This window comes from Corvus moneduloides, chromosome 2 (assembly GCF_009650955.1).
Source record: "Corvus moneduloides isolate bCorMon1 chromosome 2, bCorMon1.pri, whole genome shotgun sequence".
Lineage (NCBI taxonomy): Eukaryota > Metazoa > Chordata > Aves > Passeriformes > Corvidae > Corvus > Corvus moneduloides.
The window spans coordinates 5,583,271-5,606,634 of NC_045477.1; the positions used below are offsets into that span (position 1 = coordinate 5,583,271).

Sequence of the window (23,364 nt, forward strand, 5' to 3'; positions counted from 1 at the left end):
CAGCTGCTTCAGGAACCATTCTCTGTGAAAGCTGAAGTGGGAGTGGGTCAGCTGCTCCAAATCCAGTTCTCTGGGTGTTGGAAGAAATCTAAACTGATGGGTGGGCAGTGACCAGCAACAGGGAGGGCAGCTGCAGCAGGGATAGCGACCCGGGAAGCTCTGTGCAAACTCGGGAGGAGATGTAAACCCTGTCCCTGAAATACACACAGAGTCTTCTGACAGAGGTGGGAAACCAGACACATTTTTTTCTCTTTGCTGAGACTGAACTCTCACAGGGCACACAGCTACTTGCAAAAAAAATCTTAGCTCCAGTGCTTAAAAGCGTGTTCTGTCATGCTCCTTGAACCTGGTGCTAAGGTCCAGTGGATGCTTCATGGGGAGGGAAAGCAGCATCCTGCAGATGTCTTAACCTTTATGCATTTTGAAAGGAGAATTAATGTTTTGTTTTTTTTTTTTTTTTGACACATCACATGCATGGATAAATGCTAGAGATGAAATGATACTGTGTGGTGCTGTGTGGGGAGGTGTTTGGCACAGTGAGTTCTGTAAGGGGACGAGTGATGAGTCGCAGTCAGACACCAAGAAATGATGGTCCACAAGCCGCAAGTGCTTTTAATGGAATAACTGCCCACTTGTTTGATCAGATTTCTTGTACTTGCCTCTCCCACCGCTGTGTTGAAGGGCGAGCAGATACAGCTCAGTGAAAACAATACAAAAGAAACCACCCTGCATCTTGAGAAATGTTTAGCAGCTTAATTAGTTTCAGAGTATAATACTGTTAATAGTGCATAAATGACAGCTATTTTCTGTTTATCTACATATGGTTCCTTCTTTGAGCTTCACCCATTATTGAGTATTTTAAGTATCTTTTCTCCTGGAAAGCAGCCCCTATTTTTCCTTCCAATTTGATTTCACAAGATATTGTCAAACATCTTACGAGTAAGAGGATAAACAATATAGTCTGTACTCCAGCAGCCATAAAGGGAGAGGCAGGGGGAGAGGAATGGATTCCCCCAGATACCCAGTGTTATGACTCAGTAAATGTGGGAAACAGAGGTCTTCAAGATTGAATGTTTTAGTGTGCTGCCTCCTGCTAATCCGCTAATCCTTTTAGAAGGCTAAATTTCATGGCTCTTTCTGGAGACAGCGGAGCACAGCTGATGCTTAGAGCGATTTTTTTCTTTCAGCATAATGCAGGCATTGCTGAGGTCACAGGGGCTGCAGAGGCTGTGCTCTGACTGCAATGGTAATAAAGTGTGCTGGCTTGCACTGAGCATGAGCCAATTCCACTCTGTCACATCCTAGTATCTTCGAAATTTAGCTATGCCACTGCTGTGCTAGATCTCCATGGTATGACAAGTGAGTTTTCCATTAGATTCCTGGCTGTGTTAAAATCCATGGCAAAGCAAATGCACTGTTTCTGGTAGTTCTGAATAGCATTTCATCTGGACCTTGATGTGAAAGCAGAATAGAGTATGTTGCAAGTGACAGAAACAAATTTGTTCAATATCTCAAGTTTCAAACCTTGTCGTCTTGCAGGAAACCCTTTTGACAGCTGTGTCAGCTGGTAGCCAGCGAGCAAAATACAAAAATTATTACAAACTTTTGAGTTTGTAATAGAAAAGAGGGAGAGGGGGAGAGAGAAACAACAGTGATGATTTTTTTTTACTGGTGATTTTTCTTTTTTGTCTAATGCAAACCACTGAAAGTCTCTTGGAAGAACAACTGCAAGGGCCAGTGACACCTTTCCCCAGCTAAGGGTGAGCATGGTGCTGTCATGTCTCTGTTCCTTTGTGGTGTTCCTAAGCTGGTGGCCCAGGTTCCAAACTGGAGCACCTTTGCAGGGGATTGCTGCTGCCGACAGTGGGGTTTGTAGTCCCTGTAAGGAGCCTCAAGTCCCTATTCCTCAGAGGCAGCACTGAATGTCTGACAAAGAATTTGAAGCTGGGCTCTTAGTGACATAGCCTGAATCTGTTTGTCCTGAAAACTGCAAAACCTGTCCCTGGGCTTTGGTGTGGCTCTTAACTCCATGGCTTGGCATCTAGAGCTTGTCAATCAGGATTGACCAAGGTGCTGTCTTTGAGGCCTTGGAAGGGATTTGTTCATAGAGGTTATCTTTGACTAAATAAGTTAGTCAGGGCTGGCAGGAGTTCCTGTAATGCCTTTTTAACTCTGCTGGGAATGGGAATATGCATGGATGCTCTGGGGGAAGGAGGAATTTAGAGGTGAGCTTCCCAGTGAGCATCCCACAAGATCCCCTGCCCAGGTGTGCAATGCATACTGAGGTCACTCCCTCCACCCTTGCTGCAGAAGGTGCTGCACAGCCTTTTCTAGAGACCCATCCTGCCAGCACTGTGGTGTTTTCTCACTTGCTTGGAAAGAGGGAGCACAACCCCAGTGCTCAGGGCAGTCGAGAAAAAGCTCAGAGAGCATCAGGCAACTGAGGATGGAGGGCTAAGCATGCTAAGCTGGAGCTGTCAGCCACAGTTCTTCAAACCTCACTAAGCCACCCTCTGTCAGCAGTGCTCGGCTCCAGCATGAGTTGTGGCTGGGTTTGGTGCTGCAAGTCACAGGCTCCGTGCCTGGCCAGGTGTGAGGACATGGAGAAAGGAGTTCTCATGCTTCTCTCCCTTCTAATATCTCCATGAGGAGAACCAGCTGCTCTTTATGAGCCTTCCCTCCCCAGTGCCCACAGAAGCGGTGTCTCGGAGCACTGGGCACTCTGTGTACCCAGCTCACTGGAGGTGCCCCAGATGTTTGGCTGTTTCCCTTGGGGTTATGCTCACATCTGTTGTGTGTGTGCAGTGTCAGAGGGCTCCCGACACTGGTTTGCTCTGAAACTGGTAATCCATGAGAGCCACTTGCCTGCTGCTGGGGTGCTGTGTTACACAGGGATGTCCATCCATGGGACAAGGCAGGACAGAAGCTCACTCAGCTGATCGGCATAGGATGATGGTAGATATATTTAAAACTACTACCCTTGGCTGTGAATGGCTTGGCTCTATGCTGCAGGCCTGTGCCAGACTGTTAAAATCATGTTGTCATTCCGCAGTATATTTTCTATCTTATATCAGTAGGGTTTAAAACATGTTTGTTTTACTTAACATTTCATTGATGACTGAGGGTTACTTTAAAAAAAGTTTTGTTTCTTTGTCTGCTTCAAGGGTATATTTCCTTCATATTTAATGTAACGCTTCAAGCTAGGCAGCTCTGCAAATCCCAACTGGATCAGAGCCACAATATGCTACCTCTTTTTCTAGAGCAAAACCAAACCCAGATGATCCATCTCTTTAAAACTTGGGCAATTAATGCTCCCAATATTACCTATACAAAAAAAGTCATTGTAATGTAAATGCAGTGTCCTGGTGCTTTGCCTTAAATACAACAAATGTCATCTCAGTTATATAAATTTATACAGGTTAAAAAACAATGACTATATTCTCCTTGTACGAACAAAAGCTCTTAAAGTTATTGCCCGCACCGTACAAGCTTCTGGAAGGCTTTCTTGAAATCTTCATTAAAGATTGTGTAGATTAAAGGGTTAACAAGGGAGTTTATATATCCCAGCCATGCTAGGAAATTAGACATGTCTTCTGAGATGTGACATGTTTCACAGGTATTAACAACTACTTCCTTTACAAAAAATGGGAGCCAGCAGATCACAAATGCCCCCAAGATCAAACCCAGCGTTGTTGCTGCCTTTCGCTCTCTTGTGCTGGAGATTCTCTGTTTTTTCCAGGACTTCTCGTGCTTAGATTCAGACCTGGGGCTTCGTAGGGTGATGTTGATTTTATCAGAGTTCACCAGGGGATCTGAAGTCTTCTCCGTTGTGCTGGGCATTGAAGCTGACTTGGTGCTTCTTTCACCTGCATCCAAAAGGACTTGTCCATTCACCCCCTCCTCCCTCACGATCCGGCTGACGCTTCTCCTGTGAAATGTCTTTGCTGCTTTGTAGATCTTGTAGTAAAGGATCAGGATCAAGGCCAGAGGGATGTAGAAGGCGCCAAATGTGGAGTAAATGGTGAAAACAATGTGGTCGTGCTTGATGATGCATTCGTCCTCCCTGCTGGTTGTCTGGTGCCTCCAGAACAAAGGTGGCATGGAGATAAAAATAGATATGATCCACACAACTGCTATCATGATGCCAGCGTGCTTAGGTGTCCTTTTCCGGGCATATTCCACGGCATCCGTGATCGCTCTGTACCGGTCCAAAGCAATGGCGGAGAGATGCAAGATGGAACAAGTGCAGCACGTGATGTCCACGCTCAGCCAAATGTCACACACCACCTGCCCCATGATCCAGGTCTCCTTTACAATGTAGACAATGCTGAAGGGCATCACCAGGACTGCCACAAGGAAGTCAGTCACTGCAAGAGAGCAGATTAGATAGTTGGCGGGGTGGTGGAGCTTTCTTGTCACAATTATTGCAGTCATCACAAGAGAATTGATGGCCGTTGTCATTAGAGCAAGCACAGACAGGGTAATGGAAATGAGAATCTTGGATGTTGCCCATTTGAAAGGTTCTTCTGATGTACTGTTTTGTTCAGTTGAGTTTATTAAATCCATGTTCCCTTTTAAAGATGATCTTTACCCGTAGCAGTTACCTGTTGGAAAAGTAAAAACATTCAGATAGTACCCCCTTGATTTTTGTCATCTTGAAAGACTGCAGGCCCCAAGCTTACAAGAACTTCAGACTTATTAGAAAGTATTCTGGCTCCAAACAGATTTTCCTGGCTAGCCCTATGTGGGATGCTCTGTGTCTGGAACAGGGGCTTCCTTTTTCTCCATGGCCATGCTGTTGAGAAGGGCATGTTTGCATGGCAGGGGAGAGGAGTGTGCTGTGGAGCCTGAGAGGACACTGCTCTTCAGCACTTCCAGCCCGGTTCCTCGAGTGGCTAAAAATACTTACTTCCCCTCCAGCTAAAAATACTTACTCTGAATGGTTTTTAGACGAGTCCTGAAACTGGTTAAATGTGAACAACTTCATCCTAAAGTAGGTACTAATACTGCTTTTAGGCTCATGCTCTCTGCTCCACTAAGCAATGTAATGACTGTTGAAAACATTAATCCAGCAGGCATAATGCTTATTTTCTCATATAAACTCATTTTCCTCCATCAATAACTGACTCATTCCTCATGTATTAGATAAATATGGGATTTCTTAACTGGGACATAATTTTGAAGAGAAAATAGAAATGTGAAACATTGCCGTAAAAACAGGAGAAGAAAAAAATTGCATGATGAAAGTGTCATTTCAGGGTTTTCTCTTATACAGCTCCAAAATGAAGCAGATAAATATGTTTTAAAGCTTCAAATGGTTCCCTTATTTTCTAATCGAAGTCCTGTACATAGGTTAGAGTCCTGAGAACACCTCTACTTTTCCTCAAGTTTTGCTGTTCTGGGGTTGCTGCTGAAGAAAACTGCAGAAAACTTGGATGCTACTTGTTCTGCTAATGACTCTCCATGAAAACAGCTTAACTCCTCCTATGGCTCTGCAGGAAGGAAAATGCAGGGAAATACTGATGAAATAAGTCCTTGATTGTGTTCTGGGGATACTTTCTTATCAAGAAGCGTTTCTGAGTACCCTGCAGACTGCAGCTGAATTGGAGCTTCCAGCTTTTACTGTGAGTGACAAGCTCTACTCTAAGGAGAATGAGGTTTCATCCTCTTGTGAGTGTTGACCTGCAAGTTCTTGTGTGAGATCTACTTGATGAACACCTAAGTGGGGTTTTCTCTGACAGATTTTTGAGTGTAGTGAGTGAGTTGCACTTGTGTTACATTGGATGCCACATGCAGGGAAATATGTGAAACAAGTGAATAATTTTTCTTTGAGAAATTTCGTCTCATTAACATAACTAAAGCTTTTTGATATTATGCTGGAGTGGTGGAAAAAAGAATTTCATTTACTGTTTATAACCTTGGACCCAGCTCACTCATTTGGTTTGATATTCTAACCTGGGCAGTGCTTAATATGCTACTGACTGCTCAAAAATGTTTTTAGCACTGGTTGACCAACATTTAATTGAATAGAAGCACAAGGAGAGGAAATGTATTTTATGTGGTGATATTTGCAAATGCTGTGCAGATTCTTGTCTTGTACATGAGCTGATCACAATATGTGTGTGCCTTCTGTGTTCCTTTGTCTGAACTTGAAATATACTTTACACACATAAAAATAGATTTTTCAACATGTCAGTGTCACCTTAAAACCTTCTGAATCCACACTAATTGCTAATTTGCAGATATTTTTGTCTATAGCTAGCTGCCTTCTAGGGAAAGAGTAGACACATATACTATTATCTGGTGAGTGTTCAACCTCTGCTAAATAAATCATCTTTTGCAAGCTTGTACAAACACATGGGGGAAAAAATTTTATTGGGAAAATCTAAGATATCTGTTGATATTCAGCAGTTGACCATACTTTAAAACAGTTACTCATTATGGTTAATCACCTTATAAATGTCTAACTCCTTGGATATTAGTTCTTAATTGCACGCAAGCAAGCAAAAAGCAATTTAGAGCTAATGAAAGCTGATTAATTGCTTTTGAAAGATTCTTCAGTTGGAGACCGTGGAGTAAGGAAGATAGTATAGGTAGACTTGTGAAACTGGTGTGTAGGAATAAGTAGTTTCCTTCTGCTGCTGTGGTTTGGAGGCTCTTCATAAGAAGCACAGTGGCAGAAACGTGCTGGCTTGCCATGTGCAGTGATTAGGCTTCTCTGTGTGGAGGCAGAGCCATGCAGAGGCCTGTGCTGCTTGGGACTGCCAGTCACAAAATTTGGTGGCTTTCCTGGTCAAGTGGGCTGGGAATCCTTTTTTAACTGGTGGGAATTCGTGCAACTTTACTGCGTGATCATTAATGAAAAAGATAATTTTATAAATATGTGGAGTTGAAGTGTTGGCAGTATTTAAGGACTGCTGCTTCACTCTCTTTTGATGATGGCCAGAATGACCTAATTCTGGATTTTTTTCTTAAGTGGAACTCAGTGCAGTCAGTTGCCATCACTGGCTTCTGTCCTCAGCAAGTGACCAACCCACTTTTAGGAGTATGAAGGATGGTCCTGTAAACAGTGCACCGGATTAGGATGCAGGAGAGCTGGCCTCTGCCCCTCTGCTTTAGCCTTTCCTAGTCCATTTTTGAGCAAATTCATTACAGTGCTTCTGCTAATTCACTGTAAAACAAGTAATTCCCTGGAACCCTAGATTGTTTTTTATTGCTTTCTCTTGGCAGCATGATTTATCTCTTGTGGAATGGGTTTAGTGGTGACTATTTTAAGCATGCAACTATTTTCAGAAGAATTATTCCAGTCCAGATGTTTGTAAGGCTACTTTTATGGAGCTGGCAGCTCAGTGCCCCTCTTGTAGAATCTATCAGCTTATCACTGATAACTCAAATTCCATGGCAGTTGCTCTTGCTGCAGATGGAAGTGTTGTCTTTTATTATTACCTTTTCAATACTCAGCTGTTGTTGGAAAACTCTGGAAAGACTTGAAATTTTGATTGCATTACATTGTCCTGAATTTAAGACTGGTGGAAATGGTGTCTTTTACTTTATTCATGATTTATTTATTTTTATTTATGATTGTTGAAGGAGAGCTCTGTAAATAAAGGAAGCTGCTGTTCACCTAAGATAGCATGCCTCTTATCTTGGACACAGGAATAATATTATTTTTGAGGAACGAACCACTTCTACAAATCTTTTTTTCTTCCCTTCCAGATTTGGCTTGTTAGGGTGACCTGAATGTAAGTACTTCCTTGTCTGTAAACACACAGATATATCATCCTACTGATCGTGTTTAGAAGGCATGGGTGAAAATTCAAAAGTAAACACTGAATTTATCTAATGGCCACTCAAAGAAAATGGATGTTGTCAGTGTTTCAGTTTTTCCCGAGCATGTGTGTGTGTGTTATTACGTCCATAACCCATTTGTGACTAAGATTTACAAAACAGCAATGATAGGGATTCCGAGTGTAGACTGAATGACTAGAAATGTACAGCTCTTGAGTTTTGGGCCTGTATCTTCTTTTTAATATTGTTTTAAGCATTGGCAGGGAGAAAACTTGCTGATTAGGGTTGAAGTACTGCCTTCAAATACAAGTTTTCTGAGTGTACTGGGAGGGGCGGGAGAAGGTGTTTGCTTCTTTTCCACGTGGGTTCATTAGCAAAATGTGTCTTAATTAAAAAACAGTGACAGTAGTCAGACAGCAAAATGAGCCAGGGATTGAATTTAGGGTATTTAAACTGCTACAGGCAGCCTTTGTGCTTTAAGTAAACACAAAGTTGTGCCAGGGGCAGAGAAAGCTCCTGCTTTTCCACCTTCCACCAGGCTTCAGCTGGCTTTGGAATGAAACATGTCACTTGCCAGCAGGAATCCCTTGCTCTCTTGGCCACCCTGACCTGCAAGCCAGTTGGAAAGGCCCAGCTTTCTTGTTCTGTGCAAACTGATCCTACAAACTTCTTTTCCTGATTAACGGGAAGACTACACTTGTTTTCAGCTATTTTGTTTTTATCACCTGTTTCTGTATAGGCCAACCAGATCCTCACTGAAGATAAGGCTAAAATAACCACACAAGGATAGTTGTGCCAGCTTTGTTTGAGATTTAAGATTTTTATAGGGCTTTATAATATGCTTGTAAAAATCCTTCCTAATGTGACTGTGTGTGTTTAGATACTAACCAAGTGATGTACTAATGACAATTATCTTGATCCATCGTATTAAGTGTGAGTAGAGGGAAATATTGCTCCTTTGGATTAAAAAAATCCATTTAAGAAAGACGAGCTTGTACTTGGATCTGATAGGGGACATGTACTTTGAGCTCGAGCCCTGGCATCCCAATAGAGGAGGGAGGGTAGAGGGACACTTTCACTTGATTCTTGGTGTCCTTAAATTCTTTCCTCCCCATAACTCTTGCTAAGGCTCTCAAAGCCACAGTGCATCCCTGGGACAAGGCAGGGAAGGTTTGTAAGAGAAGTTCCTTGCCAGCTGAAGGCTGCTGCAGCAAACCTGCCTTTCCTGGAATGCAAAGTGGATGTCTGTCAGCAGACTGAAGTGAGAAGCAGAAATTACAAGGTTGCCAACTCTCCGTACCCAGTCTGCATTTCTGCATGCTTAAAACCTTTTTTTTCGCCTTTTTTTCCCCCCCATATCTGCAACTTAACTTAGAGGTAGAGTTATTTCCAGTTCTTAATCTGTCAGCAAATATTTGAATATGCATGCTGAAGTAATGCTTTGGATTCCCTGTTTGGGTGATGCTGTCCAGTCCATGAGACTGAGCACATTCTGGACCTGAAATGTATCAGCAACTGGAGGAATATCTTAAAAGCTGTTTAGGTTTTGCTGTATGAGTCTGCACAAACTGGAGTTATTTATAATTTCCACTTGTAAAAGGTTGCAACAGACCTAGAAACACAGGTGACAAATACCTAAAAAATTACAGATAAATCAATTGAACTAATATCAACTAAAGATAATGTGGAATTCTGTCTCCCAAGCATGTCTCAGAAGAAGCATGGGCAAATAAATATGCTTTGCAGCATGCCCTGAATATCAATATGACACATGAAGGAAACAAATCTGAGTCCTGGAGAATAGGTACCTCCGGGTCTGAGCACAGGCACTTTGATTTCTTACAGAATGGCAAAGGAAAGTCCACTTCTGTGCCTTGACCCTAGATTTCGTGCTTTTCTTAGCTGTGCTACAGTCTTAAAAGTCCTTCTGTTGGCAAAATGATGTGCTGCAGTGTGCTTTGTGTCAGACACAACAAAGGTTATGCTTGCTTTAATTTTCTGGATGTCTCTTTAAATTATTTCAGCCAGCAGAAATAACTCCAAATGGCTGAAGTGACAAAGTCTGATAGACTTAGCCCTGAAAATTACCGCCCCAAATGTCTGCTCTGTCATGTTATTGCTGCTGGAGCAAAAGAGGTAGGTAGTGCTTCCACTGAAGCAGCTGAAATGCAAAGTCTGAAGCCTTGCTCGAGCTGCCAGCGAAGGGGAATTTGCCCTCTGCCACTGGATGCCAGCAAGAGAGATGCAAGCACCAACTCCAGCAAGGTTGGAATGAAGACAGTGCTCTCTGGTAAAAGAGGGGCACTGGAATAGCTCTGTCCTCATCTTCCTGGTGTATTTAACTCACCTGCATGCTTCCCTACTGTACAAACTCCTCTGACACATCTCCCTGCAGGAGGCTTTGGTCCTTGCTTCTTTACTTCATGAGCATTACCAAGCACTCCATGCTCTCCCATCTGCAAAATACCAGACTCCTCAAGCCCAAACATGACACCCTCACAGAACAGAGATTCCCATGCCTCTGTCACAGCAGGGCAGCTCCTCCTTGCCTCTAGTATTTCAAAGGTGTCACTGCAGCTGGGAAGATGCCCCTTGGGCTTTAAGCTCAGCTGGGTAACCATGAGCAGAGCTCTCAGCCAAGCCTCTCTGAGGAGCAGGATTGCTGCATGGGTAGGGTTAGGCTGTGATTCCTTTGCCATGCTCTCTGCTTGTGTCTCTAGGACTGCAGTGTAGTCCCAGGCTGCTTGTCAGGAGGATCCCTCCCCTGCTTGTTGTCATCCTATCTGTAGCAACCACTGCATCTGCTTATGTGGAAGAATGTGATGTTCAGAGGGTAATTATGCATTCCTTGCTGCTTCTAATGTTGAAGCTAAGGTTTGGCTTTCTGTCTCCTTTTGGAAAATTAGTCACTCGCCCATGTTTGCTCCTTATTGCATGTCCCTCTGCCATCTGTTTTAATCTAGCTGAGGGGTGTGGGGGGGAGGCAAGCCAGCTTCTGGGAGGAAGGGAAGGAGAAGCAGCAAGAATACAGGATGATGGACTTGCTTATGTAACACATGACTACCAAATCCAGCTTCAGTTCTTGGGTGGTCACAGAGTGAACCTGTTATGATTTGATCATTTTTGGCTGGAGAGAGAAAATTTCGTTCCCCTATTCATAATTCTGCAGAAGAGACGACACTGATTTGTTTTTATGATTCACTAGCTGAAGGGATTTGGTTTCCTCTCTTATTTGAGGCTGGCCTGAATCCCTGGTCCAGACCTCTCAGAATAATGGCCTGGCTAGTTGTCTGTTGTGTTGTACATGTTGTGGAAGAGCTCCAGAGGATCAGGTCCTGGACAATAGTGCCCATGGGAGCTGCTTCCTGCAGTCCTCTCTGCTGATGGTGTTCATAGCTGTGTCAATAAATAAATATATGTGAGAAATAGAGTCTGAGCACCCCATCCTGCAGTGCGAGCTCCACACTGAGCAGAATGGCACTATCACAATGGCCAGTGTTCCATACAGACAAAACCCCATGTAAACATGTGGTCACCATCTTGTTCTTAGAGGCACATATCCCCTTGGACTTGTGGTTGGGATCTGAACTTGAGCCCTCCCTATCATAAGTGGGCCACCCACTTCCTATCCCCTTACTCTTTGGCATCCATTCTTTGTTTAGTTTGGATCTAACATGGCCTGAAATGTTCCATTCAACCAAAAATTTTATGTATTAGGAAAAGATGTTTAAAATTTTTATTTTAGTCCTGGTGAAGAAAAAGCGCGGTTCCTCTTTGTTTTTATCTGAAAGTGTTTTTCTTTTTTTTCTTTTTTTTTTTTTTTTTTTGGATTGGCAGTGAATCAAAGAAGTGACTAATCACCCATTTTTTTAATCTGGTTTGCACCACTAGTTTCTTACTAGGGAGGAGTGGCTTGTTTTCATTGTTATCAACTAAATTTGTACACAGGGTTGAAAATGCACAATGGCTTTGCCTGTGTTCCAAAATACTGCCTTTTTGGGTAAGGAACCCATGGGAATCACAACGCAGTGCTGGAGCAAGGAGGTTGAGAGGTAGTTTTAGTTCACTTGAACCCTCATAAAATGCAACCTTGCTTCTCCCACTTCCTACTTATCCTTATAATTTGAGGCCATGTGTTCTTTGACAGCCCTCTGAAAACAATTGTGTGCGCAGCTGTAAGTCACAAACCTCTGAAACTATTTTACAAGGAGGTTCAGCAACAAAACAATATTTTCAAATGTGTGCCTGGAAATGATCTCCATTTCAATCTATGTTGTAAGAAAACATAATTTTCAAACTATATGCATGTCCAACAGCTGGGGAATTATTTTTCTGCTGTGTGATCACCAGGACAGCTTTTGAGGGAGAATTCGTCTCAGAAGAGTTTGGTGGAAGAGGAGTGAAGGCAACACGTCCCCATGCTCCTCCTCTGGGATTCTGTGTGGCACAAGAACAGCACAAGTCTGTGGCTAATTACTTACAATTAAGCAAGATGGCAAAATTCACTTAATCTTTAATCTCATCTCTGACTAGTTTTTGGAGACTGATGCTATTTTAGATAATATTTGTCTTACCGCATATTTCCCTGTGTCATTTGTCTTTGTTCTAATCCTCACCTGATAATCTTAGAGGCTGAAGGTCTTTTTCCCTTGATCTTACTATCTGTATGGTATGGGATAACCCTACCAGATGTAAGCTCTGCACTGGATTTTGTTAAACAGCACTTCTGTAACATTTCCTTTATCAGGACTAACTGAGACAATTCAGGCTATTTCCCCTGAATGATGTGCATGTAGCCCTGGCCAAGAAGTGCTTCAAGCAAAACAAACAAAACAGTCCTTAAAGCTGATGATTTTGGAAGAGGGTGGGATATTAAGAGCATCAACCTTTTAAAGGAAGTAGAACTCAGAATGGGTTTTTTTTGCCCAGTCTCCACGGGAAAGACAGAGAGGAAAGCTGCCAGAAAAGCAGGAAGAATTTGTGGAAAGGTTCCTCAAAGTGATGCATCCACAGCACAGGATTTTGTTGTGGAGGAATGTTTGTTTTTTTTTTTCAGACAATGCTTTTCTGCCAGAGGATGCCAGCCTGCCTTGCTGTGATGACTTCCACTTGCCTTGATGACTTGTACACTTAGGCTGGGGGCTGTCTTTCTAAGATTCAGATTCTGTGCCTTCTGACATAGGTTTATTCTGAAGAGGACATGGTTTTTGCTATACTCTGCACAGGGTGCCACAGTGTTGGTAATACAATACAGACAACTATTCTTGTTTCTGCTTTCTCCTGCATGGAGGCAGAGCATTAATGTGGACAGGTAGCTGATCAGATTTTCCATGAACACCACAGGATAACCAGGAAGTCCTCGTTTGCTACTTTCATGTGCTTTTCCAGTTGTGTGGTGTTTTTGTTTTGGTTTGGTTTTTTTCTTTCTTTTTCCCCTGTTTGTTTGTTTGGTTTTACTTATTTTTTTTTTAGGGATTTAAATCCTAGCATTGACACAACTGAATATTTTAGGCAGAAGAATTATGTTCACTCAGTGAATTGGCATAAATGCTAAGGCAGAAACCCCATTTTTTCAAGGGCTGTTTAAACCATCTGCGTCTTGAGATCTGGGATGCAGCTAGGCTGGCAAAGCTTCTTGAGTGCAGATTGGGCTTTAGCTTTCCTTCTTTTCAGAGTTTCCAACTACTCTGCAGCTCTTGAGCATGCCTTTCTCTTTACTTCAGTTTCTTATTGCACTGCAATGTGATTCTCTTTAAAAGCACCAGTATTAGGCAGAAAAGTCCTATGAATCCAAGTGTGTGGTGAGGAGAGCTGTGGGGATAGGGGAGAGGACATCACATGGAAGGGTTGTGAGGAGCACTTGAAGGAAGTGGAATGGCTGGGAAGGAGGGGTGCTGGAGTAACCACTGCTTAGTATTTGGATGTGTTTGTATCCCACACTGCTGCTGAATTGCGTTGAAATGACACAAATACAGCAATTTCTTTGAAGAACTAAGACGTATCAAGTAGCACATCCGCACGGGGCAGTGGAAGTCAGCGTGTGCGATTTCTGAGATTTCTGGCAGGTTTCCTTGGCTCAGTGAGTGTCTGCAGCAGCGAGGATAAAAGGAAGGCAAACTGGAGCAGCTGCCACCAGCCCAGACTGGCAGCTGGTCTGGAAATGACTTGTGTGTGGTCAGGACTGGGAGCCCAACAAAATCTCCCAAGATCTTATTTTGGCAGATAATAACTGTCTCTGTGGTCAGCTGCCATCACAGCTTGATGAATAATTCCTGGAAACATTCAGCCTTGGGTATATTTTTAGGGGTACAACACTTTCCAGAAAGCTTGTAGCAGCAGGACAGTGTGTAAAAAGTGTCCAAACACAGAAATAAGGATTTATCTTCCTTAGGAAGCTTCCTGGACCTGCCAGGTCTCTTGTTGTAGATGCTGTGATTACTAAATTAGCTCTTAAGCCCTCTAATGCTTTGTGAACTCATTTTCATTTCTGATAGGAAAATAACAGACTGTCACACACGACTTTTTTCCTTTGCATAATTCAGATGTAGTTGTGACACTTGACACACAGCACAGATGACTGTGAATGGCTCCTTAAAATTTAAATAGATGACTCAGAATTAATTATGAAAACCAACCTTATAGTTGTCCCAGGAATTCAGTACAGATTATCATTGTCTAAGATGATCACCCAGCTTCAGCTGGTCCCCAAAACTTCTCATTGATAAAGCAGTTAAAGAATCTCAAATGATAGCCTAAGGAAGTATTTCCAAAGTTTCAAATTTTTTTTTTTTTTTTTTGTACTGCTGTTGATTTGGTTTTTTTCCTTTGAGAATCTATCAATGTTGGCTTTCTAAGATCTTCTAAAATGAAACTTTGTTATATTTAAAGCCTTCAGCGCTGTATAAAAGTTTAGTTACAACTTTGTCCTAGGGATTCTTGTAGGCAGCACTTCAGCTCTTTGTTTCCTGAGTAAGAAAAATCTATGCAGTTTCAGAAGAGGCTTGTGCAAATCTAACTTTTAGATTTAGATTGTAATCATAACATACAGAAGAAATAATCCTAGCAGGTGATTTTTGCTTAAGTTTTATGCTGAGAAAATGAACTTTGTGTTTTTATATGATAAGAATGTTTCTTTGGAAACCTGGTGCACGCTTGCAATGTATCTCAGTGTATTTCACAATGACTGTTTAAAAAAAGCTGTTTGACAGTACTTGCACATGATAACATGAAATATTAGTTTGGTGGTGGGGAGAAGCATTAAACAGACTGTGTCTAATTGCCCAAATCCACAGAAGGAACATCAGTGCTCTGAACTGCTGCAGGAGAGTTCAGAAAACCTCAGTGGATTCTCTGCAATTGCAGGCTTCCCATGGCCCCTGTCGTTTCTGAGAGACATCAAGATTGTAAGATGTGCTTTCACATAATAACATGGTAAAAAGCAAGAGTAAAGGACAGAGGCAAGTGGTTAAAGTGCTGATCTTCAGAGACTGGAACAGGCCTGGAAAAATCAAAGGTGAGCCCTTGCTTCTGCATGATCTGGCCTGTTTGTTATGTATGGGAGCAACACTGTTGGAAATGCTGGATTTCCCTGGATTGCTTACAGCCCAATTGTCACATTGGGAAACTGCAGGATTTCTCTATGGGCTATACCATGAAAAACTATTTTTCTACCAGGGGATTGGAAAAGACCAAATTATAACTTCAAAGCTGTCTGCTCAAAAACGCTTTTTCAATTTTAACCTTTGAAGCTCCTGAAACTTATGGAATAAGGCTTTTAACTTTTTAACATCAATGTACTCTTGACAAGCAATGAGAACTGTAGTGCAGGTTCTCACATTGTTTGTCCTTGTGTAGGTGCACATGTGTATATTGCATCATATTTTTTCCCATCACTTCTGTATTTTCTATTTTAAGGAGTCATAATTGAAAACTACATTTCCTCAGTGTTCAAAATGCTTCCTTGCTCTTTGAAGCTGAAGAATGTTAAAATGTTAACCCTTCTGGAGAAGAGCAATGAACAGATTCAGGGAAGTGCCCACTTCCGTATAATCCCTTGGGTTTTTTTTTCTCATTTCAATTTTTCCCATGTTTGGCCACTAAATGCTGACATTGCGTTCTGTGATTCTTTTTCCTCTTTGTTTCTTGATTCATGATCTTTAGGGTGTAACTAGTTCATATATATCCATTATTGTCCCTCCTAGTCCCAAGGTTTAGAGGCTTTCTTAGAAAAGCAAAGGTGGTTATAGATGCATACATTAGGAGGATGCTCTCTCTAATCACTTGACCTGAGTATCTAAGGCTTCAAAAAAGAGTGAAGACAAATAGCCAGATCACCAGCTGTTGGAACAGTAAAAATGAATGAGATTGCCAACATTCGAAGAAATTATACGTATTTTTACTTGGAAGCTCCATCTGTTTGTACTTGCTTAGCTCTGGGATTTGAGGTTGAAAAGTTCCAACACCATTAGCTATAACTTTTGGCTCTGCTGTTACTTGAGCTCAATTGCAAGATTATTATCCTTTCTGATAATTCAAATGGATTGTTTTAGACCCAGACAAGCAATTGCAGTATTTTCCACCTGCAAAGAGTTTACTTGGGTTTCTTTGTTCTCTCTGTTTCTGATAATGCCTCCTAATGAAAAGAAAAAAAACCATTAGGACCTAATTTAGGCCATGCAGCAAACTTTATCCTAAAATCTTTGAATTTGTTGTGTGGGAAATAACACAGTGTTATGCACTTACACATTTTCTTTTGATTACTGCAGTATGACCTGGTTTGACCACAATATTGATCGTCAATATTCTCTACTTGCTAGATAATAGGCAGTACTATGTGGAAGAAAACTGCAAAAGCATATAACCATTTATTCATCAATTATTCTAAGTCCAAATCTAAATTTTAGTTTGAAAAAAACCCCCTACAACAGACAGTATAGGAGCTCCCAGAAAGTTTGTGATTCGAGGTAGTGTTGTAGGAGGTAAAAATGCTCCAATGCCCTGAAGTCCTTGCTTCCCTATTATTTTCAGCTAGTAGTGGAAAAAATGCTGCAGACCTTTAAATACCATGAAGGTTTCTCTTATCTCAGTTGGAGATAAGATATTTTGTGGAAAGCAGGTGCAGAAGAGCACTGAAGAAAGAAGCAAAAAACCCCCCAAGCCTAAGAAAAAAACAACCAAACAGAAAACAACAAAAAACCACGACAACAAACCAACCTCCCCAAATAAAATTTGACTATGTCTTAGAACCATCAAATATGGCACAGGATCATTAGATTGACCTTTTGTTATGATGAAAAGCATTGCTGTAAGATGTTTTTCAGCTGTATTTAATGGGATCAGTATGTTTATGCTCCTTATTACGCTGAAATGGATAAAGATTTTAATTTAGATAAATGGGTACCGTACATGGTCTGCTGTTGTGTGTGTGGGGTTTTATATAACTGCTGCTTTTATGTTGGCTTCTGACTTCTGTGATGATTAACAGATAATTACTTTTCCTGTAGTGAGCAGTGCCGGAGTTGGGTGGCAGGAAGGAATTATGTTCTTTGTGTGAATGTTGCAGCAGGAGTGGTGGAGCTGCTGTCCATGTGGGTAATCCCAGGCAGAAGCAGCTGCCTCTGCCCAGCTCAGAGAACTTGGCTGCCCTTCTTGGTTTGCCTCTGCCTGATTTACAGAACTGTGTCAAAATGTGCCTCTTCAGGCTTGTGAAACAGACGAATCTGTTTAAATGCTAGAGGTTGATATTCAGTTAGGAGCTGATATTGGTGCCAAAACTGTTTTAGAAAGGTCCTTGTTGGATACGGGGGAAGGCCAATACAAATCAAGCAACCATGCTCGCCCCTTCCTGCCTCCCTGAACTGATTTCTGTCTTCTGTACCAGGGCACCTCCTTGCCACCTTGGTATCCACCTGGCATGCCCAGGATCCCACATGCCCTGCAATGTCCAGCAGCTGGTGCCAAGCAGGGTGGTGGGATCCCTGCTGTTCCTTGGTGACTGCTAGGAAATCATGTTTCATGAGGTACTAGGAGATCTTGGTGAGTGAATGACTTCAGTGTCTCTGTGTGTAAAATGGACAATCCAGCATTTGTGCTTCGTAAATGCGTTGAAATGTAAACGTATTGAAAAGTGTCAGCTCTGCAGGCAGTCCCGGGATGGAAAGATTGAATTAAGGTGTAAAATGCACTTAGGCGAGAAAGTATCCAACTCAAATAATCTGTTACAGCTTCCACTTCTTCTTCCCTCAGCCTGAGTGTGGGCTGGTTTAATTACAGCCATTTAATTTCATCAAAGGTTGCTCAGATGCCATGGTGTGGAGTGCCTGTAGTGACCCCCAGAAAGCTGTGCTGCAGAACCACTCGAAAATAGCAATGCTCAGTATTTACAGGTGTCAGCACAGTCAAATGCTTGCACTTTGCTCGAGGTAACCTTTTCAAAGACAAGTGATGATTAGAAGTTTGGGTCTCTGAAGCAGTGAATAGCTGAAGTCTCAGGGAGCTGCTATCAGTTGTTCAGGGACACAGCAGGTCCTCCTTTCTTCTTCTGTCATCCCCTCCTGTTTGCATAATGAAATGCAGCCAAAAGGGGGTTTGTTCATCAGATGCTTTGAACACAAGGCAATTATTTATCAGTCCTTTTCTCCCAGTAATTTCTTTACAGCTGGGAAAAGAGATGCACTCCAGCCAGTGTTCCTTGCCCTGTGCCACTGACAGTCTCGTACATGGTTTTCTATGTCTGGCTGAACAATTGCCAGATGACGGCTTAGGGTCTGTAAGCCTTAATAGGCTTTAAGATAAGGGCTGTTTGATTGTTACTTAGTAATGCATTTTTTCCAGCCTAATATGATTAAACATCTTTTACTGCCATGATTGTTGTTACAGAATACCCGGAAGGAGGATATTGAGCTGTCTTTGAATTACAAGAAGTTGGTGTCTTCGTGGCTCCTCTTTTGCTCACATGTAAGAGTAGGGAAGAGGTGCTTTTGACCTTTTTTTAACTGATGGGAGTGTGCTTTCTTGAGTTTTTGTGTGGGTGAGAAGTATGCCTGAGAGGGAAGCTGGGCTGCGTCAGTGACAGTATTATGCTAACAGGAGTCTGCAGAATAATTGCTGAGGAGAGACATCCGTTTAGGAAATTGGTAGCAGGGGGCTCTTAATTTCCTTGACTCTGTGGCACGACAAAGTTATTTTCCAGTCTGAAACTGAAGGAAGTATTTGGATTTTTGACTGCAACTGTATGAGACGCTCATAAGAACAATAATAATAACAGCAGTTACTTCTTCAGGCTTCTTCCTCTCCATGTGTTGGCTGCATTGCAGGTTGCTAATAAAAGTGGTGTTATAGATTGCAATGGCTTATATGTGGGAATAGGTCTTTTTATATTCTTAGTTCACCATGGATGATGTTTACTGCACTTGGACTTTAAAAGCAGTTATGTAAAACCAGCAAAAGGTGTGTCAGAGGAAAGGCAATCGACTTTGAAAACTTTTCATAAGGTGTGTTATTAAGTATTTATCTGTGTGGTCTCAGAGCAGGTAGTCTAAAAAGTAACTGCCTTTAAGAATGTCATAAATGCTGCTTGGGGCTGCTGGGAGAGCACTATTTGGATCACTTATCTATCAAAACAAGAGACTGATGAGCACAGAACTTTCTTCTAACTACAGTAAAAATGTCACTCTGAGCAGTTCTTGCCGTTTCAAGCCTTTGCTTTTCATTTAAAATTCTACTGCCATTTGATCAGAACATTAAAGGCATGTTCAAATTCTGTGTCCTGTTCAATCAGGATATTTTTATTCCTATATGCATGCTTCAGATTCTAGAGAATTAACAATTCAGTTGGTAGGGAGTGAGGAATCCACATGCCTCCTTCTGGACCTGGTTTTGTGTGGTTAGAAATTATATTTTATTGGCTATAAAGAAGCTTTTAGTGCTAATGCTGCAGTCATATATAGGAGAGTTTTTCAAAAAACAACAACCATACTACCTTATTTATTCACTTCAGCCAAAAGTCATAGATTCAGCTGCTTGCTTTTCCTAAAGCTCTGTTTATGACCAGAGAAAAGCTCATAAAGATCTCCTATTCTCCATGAAACTGGATAAAGAACCTCATGCACCAATTTCTTGAGAAAGCCTTTCAACATCTAGGTGATTTCCTGTATACCTTTAAAGAACATTTCATCTTGCCTAGATATTTAAATCAAATGAGTTGCAACCTTAGGAAATGTTATCGCTAAGTATCTAAAATGGAAGTGATTTAAAGGAATTAAGTGTAGTTAAATAGTATTTGCCTACTCTAATATATTGCAAACACTGTGTCAGGAACTGTATTTGCCTGTTTAATTGTATTTTCAATACTTAGGCTTAATGGTGCACCTGTTCATCTAGACACTACAGCAATTTTCCTACCTGTTTATATGGATTTAATGAAATAAACCTTCTCTATCGAGGAGACATAGTCCTTCTTTCAGCACATAGAATTATGACACTATTGATGAGTGGCAACAGAAAATTCACATGCATATAACTTTAATTATCCATTTTTCATGTGTTTGGACTTCTGGATTGCCAGCAAACCATGGCAGTTAAATTGATTTTTTTTTTTGGCTGTTTTTTTTTTTCATTAACCACTCAGATGTTTGATAATATCAGCAATACAGTGTCTAGAAGTAGGGAGAGAAGTTGTACATTTCCTGGCCTCCCATTTCCTTCCTCATCAACTAGAAACACAGACACCAGTGAAGTTAAAGACAAGATTTTGCCTTTTTGCTTTAGCTGCAAAGAAATGTAAAAAATGGATGACCTAATGCCACAGGAGAGATAGAATAAGTACTTTCCTTTTGCTCTAGTGGCAAAAGTGTCTTAAAGTAAAGCCGAGCTCAGACCCCTGGTTCATAGAGCTTTTAGGGCATCTTTCCCTGCAATTTGACCAAATGCTCCCATTTGGCTGCCTTTCCCCCAGTCCATACCCCTTGGCAGCAGCGAGTTGGTCACATTTCCCAGTCTGCAAGGAGTCTGAGCAATGAGCACCGTCCATTAGTTCCGCAGCAGAGAACCCAGCAGCAAATCCTTCCTGATGCATCTCCTGGGGAGGAGCTTTGCTTCTCAGGTCCACTGCTTCTGATCTGTCAGGTAGAAGTCCAGCCTGAACACACTGAAAGGTTACAGAGGACTTTGTGAGCTCCTGCTTGAACTTCACGGGGTGATTTACTAAGCCTGGAGAGCCATATGGAAACGTGATGGGTGTGTAGGATGCTGAGAATCTGTTTGAGACAGGGAGCTTACCATTAAGAATGACATTCTGGTGTCAGTGGCACTTTGCATTTATAAAGTTTATCATCTTATAAAGCAATTATGGTTTCACCCAGGTGTGGTAGTGTAGAAGGGTTTTTGAAGGTGCAAGCTGGAGTCTGGGGTGCAAGCACTTTGTACCAGTGCTTGGGAGCCTTGATGCACAGGGTGAGCTGAAATCACATGCTGATTGATCCTGTTAATAGATCCATCACAATCCCCCTGCCAAAAGGTGCCTCCTCCCAGGAGAATCCATCTAAGTGCCTTAAAATTCTAAGAGCATGGATTCAGACATGGCAAATCAAAATGTTCACCATGACTTGTATAAGGCTGCAGTAATTTTCTTAGTTGCTAGTGAACAAGAGAGCAGAGTGTAAGTAACTTAAAGATAATTTAGCTGGCCAGCAGCTGTAAACTTCTCTCCAAGTAAAGCCAGTGGAAAAATTCTTAGACTAAGTACTTCTTTGTGTGCTTCAGGGTAATAAGGCAGAAGGAGGCCCTTGGGTTTTCTTCTAGCCAAGGCAGAGGTACAGGTCGAGAATCTCTTACCTAAAAAGGTGTAGCGCAAGGATGTATCTGTGAATGATAATTTTTGTAGAATTTCTTTCCAACTCTTACATTTTCTATTAAGAATTTTTTTTTTCCAGAAACCAGAGTGTGGCTGAAAATAACTGTGCCTCAAACGGCTGTAATCTCCCCCTTCTCAAGTTAACTTGGGGCTTAACTCGAAAGTTGACCCCTTTTCCATTTCACATGGCTGAGGTTAAACTGTGGCACATATTTGATTCCAGTGCTGCTGGCAAGAGCTATTGTTTGAATGCAGTGGGACCAGAAAAGAGGCTTTTCTGCCAAGCATGACAGACGACCCAGCACCAGATGAGGCATCACCAGTGTTGTTCTGGGCTAGATTTTCCTTGCCACAAAGGGATCTGGCATTATCTTTAGTGAACTTGGCACCTCAGGACACAAAGCATGCATGTGAATTTCAGGAAGGAAAGTTGGAGCAATCTGTGTAGTTGGTAGACTGCCTTCAAGCACACTGAACGTTGTCAGCTTCCTCCCTTAGGCTGAGCTTTACCACCATGCTGCACACTGAGCTCGTGTTTCTGAGCAGAGGCTACATGAAGGATTAAAAGTAACAGCAATTTTTTCTGTTGGAGAAAGGTGTCCCTAGGCTTAAGCTCCTGGTATTGGAAAAAGATCCACAGCTGACGTTCATTCTTACACAGTGGTACCTTGCTTGAGTGTATGGACAAAACAAAACCTGTCTGGGTCTGTCTTTGCACTGCTGGCACTGGACTTGGGAATTGGGAAGGTCAGATAGTTCCCAAAGCAACCTCTCTCTGTTCCCTCTGGGAAACCGCCATTTATAAGCTGGAGAGGAATGGCCCTAGCAGCCACCCATATTATAAATCCCAAAGGGACAGGCTTCAGGGAGCACCCTGTCTCCTTGTTTGTACTGGTCAAAAGGATGAAAAGCAGTCACTCAGGAGGTGTGTGGGAGTGGCAGCTGCCTCATGCACCTCTAGTGTGGCTGGAGGTGGTGTTTGTCCATTGCTCCTTCATCTGTGAACTGTGGCTTGAAAACCCCATGGGGAAGCTCAGAGAAGCTTTTCTTCCAGGAGGGCCTTCTGCTGTGTTCAAAATTAAAAAGTACCATGCTGGAGCATTAGAGAGCAAGCTGGAAGTAAATTACGACAAATCAATTAGCTACAAGTGCTATTCAGAGAGTTTTGGATTGAAATAAGCACCTAAGAGCATGAAGTATTCTGTCAAATCACTGAACATAAGGGTGAAAAATGGAGGAAGCCCATTTTAGTACACATGTTCAGCCACATTAATTAGAGCAAACTGATGATTTTCTTCTGCTGGGAAATGTTGAGTCTGTACTCTCAAAAGAAAAGCAGCTCTTTAGAGGAAAAACTCTCCAGCAGGTTATTGTGTACAGGCTTCCCTTATGACTATGTGAGATTTCACTACCTGTGTGTCATGCTCCGCATTGGGAGCAAGTAACATTTTAAACCACAAATGGTGGGATTTAACTGACTAAATCCAGCCATCTACTCCTGAATTCTCACCCTACGCAGAGAAGCAGTCATCTCTAGGGCAGAGTTATTCTCAGCCTGAAGTAGCTGTCTCAGTTGAGTCAGGTGAATTATGCCTGGGGGTGCTTATTGCTCCACACTGATTGTAAAGGGAGCCTGGGAAGACTGACTCAGATAGAGCAGTGCGCACTGTGGCCCTCTAGAGCTAAAGGAAACAAACCCTGCCCAAGATATCAATGGTAGAAAG

The 23,364-nt window shown here is 42.1% G+C and overlaps 1 protein-coding gene across 2 annotated transcripts in view; it reads right to left on the reverse strand.

Annotated features, from left to right (window-relative positions):
* Window positions 1-586: 586 nt before the first annotated feature.
* The window catches only part of HTR1F (5-hydroxytryptamine receptor 1F), a 105,349-nt gene continuing 82,571 nt past the window's right edge, over window positions 587-23,364 (reverse strand). For both annotated transcript variants that reach the window (XM_032096775.1, XM_032096779.1), the window contains one exon: window positions 587-4,604. In XM_032096775.1, the coding sequence (XP_031952666.1) occupies window positions 3,469-4,566 (1,098 nt within the window). In that variant the 5' untranslated portion in view covers window positions 4,567-4,604 and the 3' untranslated portion in view covers window positions 587-3,468. The remainder of the gene's footprint in view (window positions 4,605-23,364) is intronic.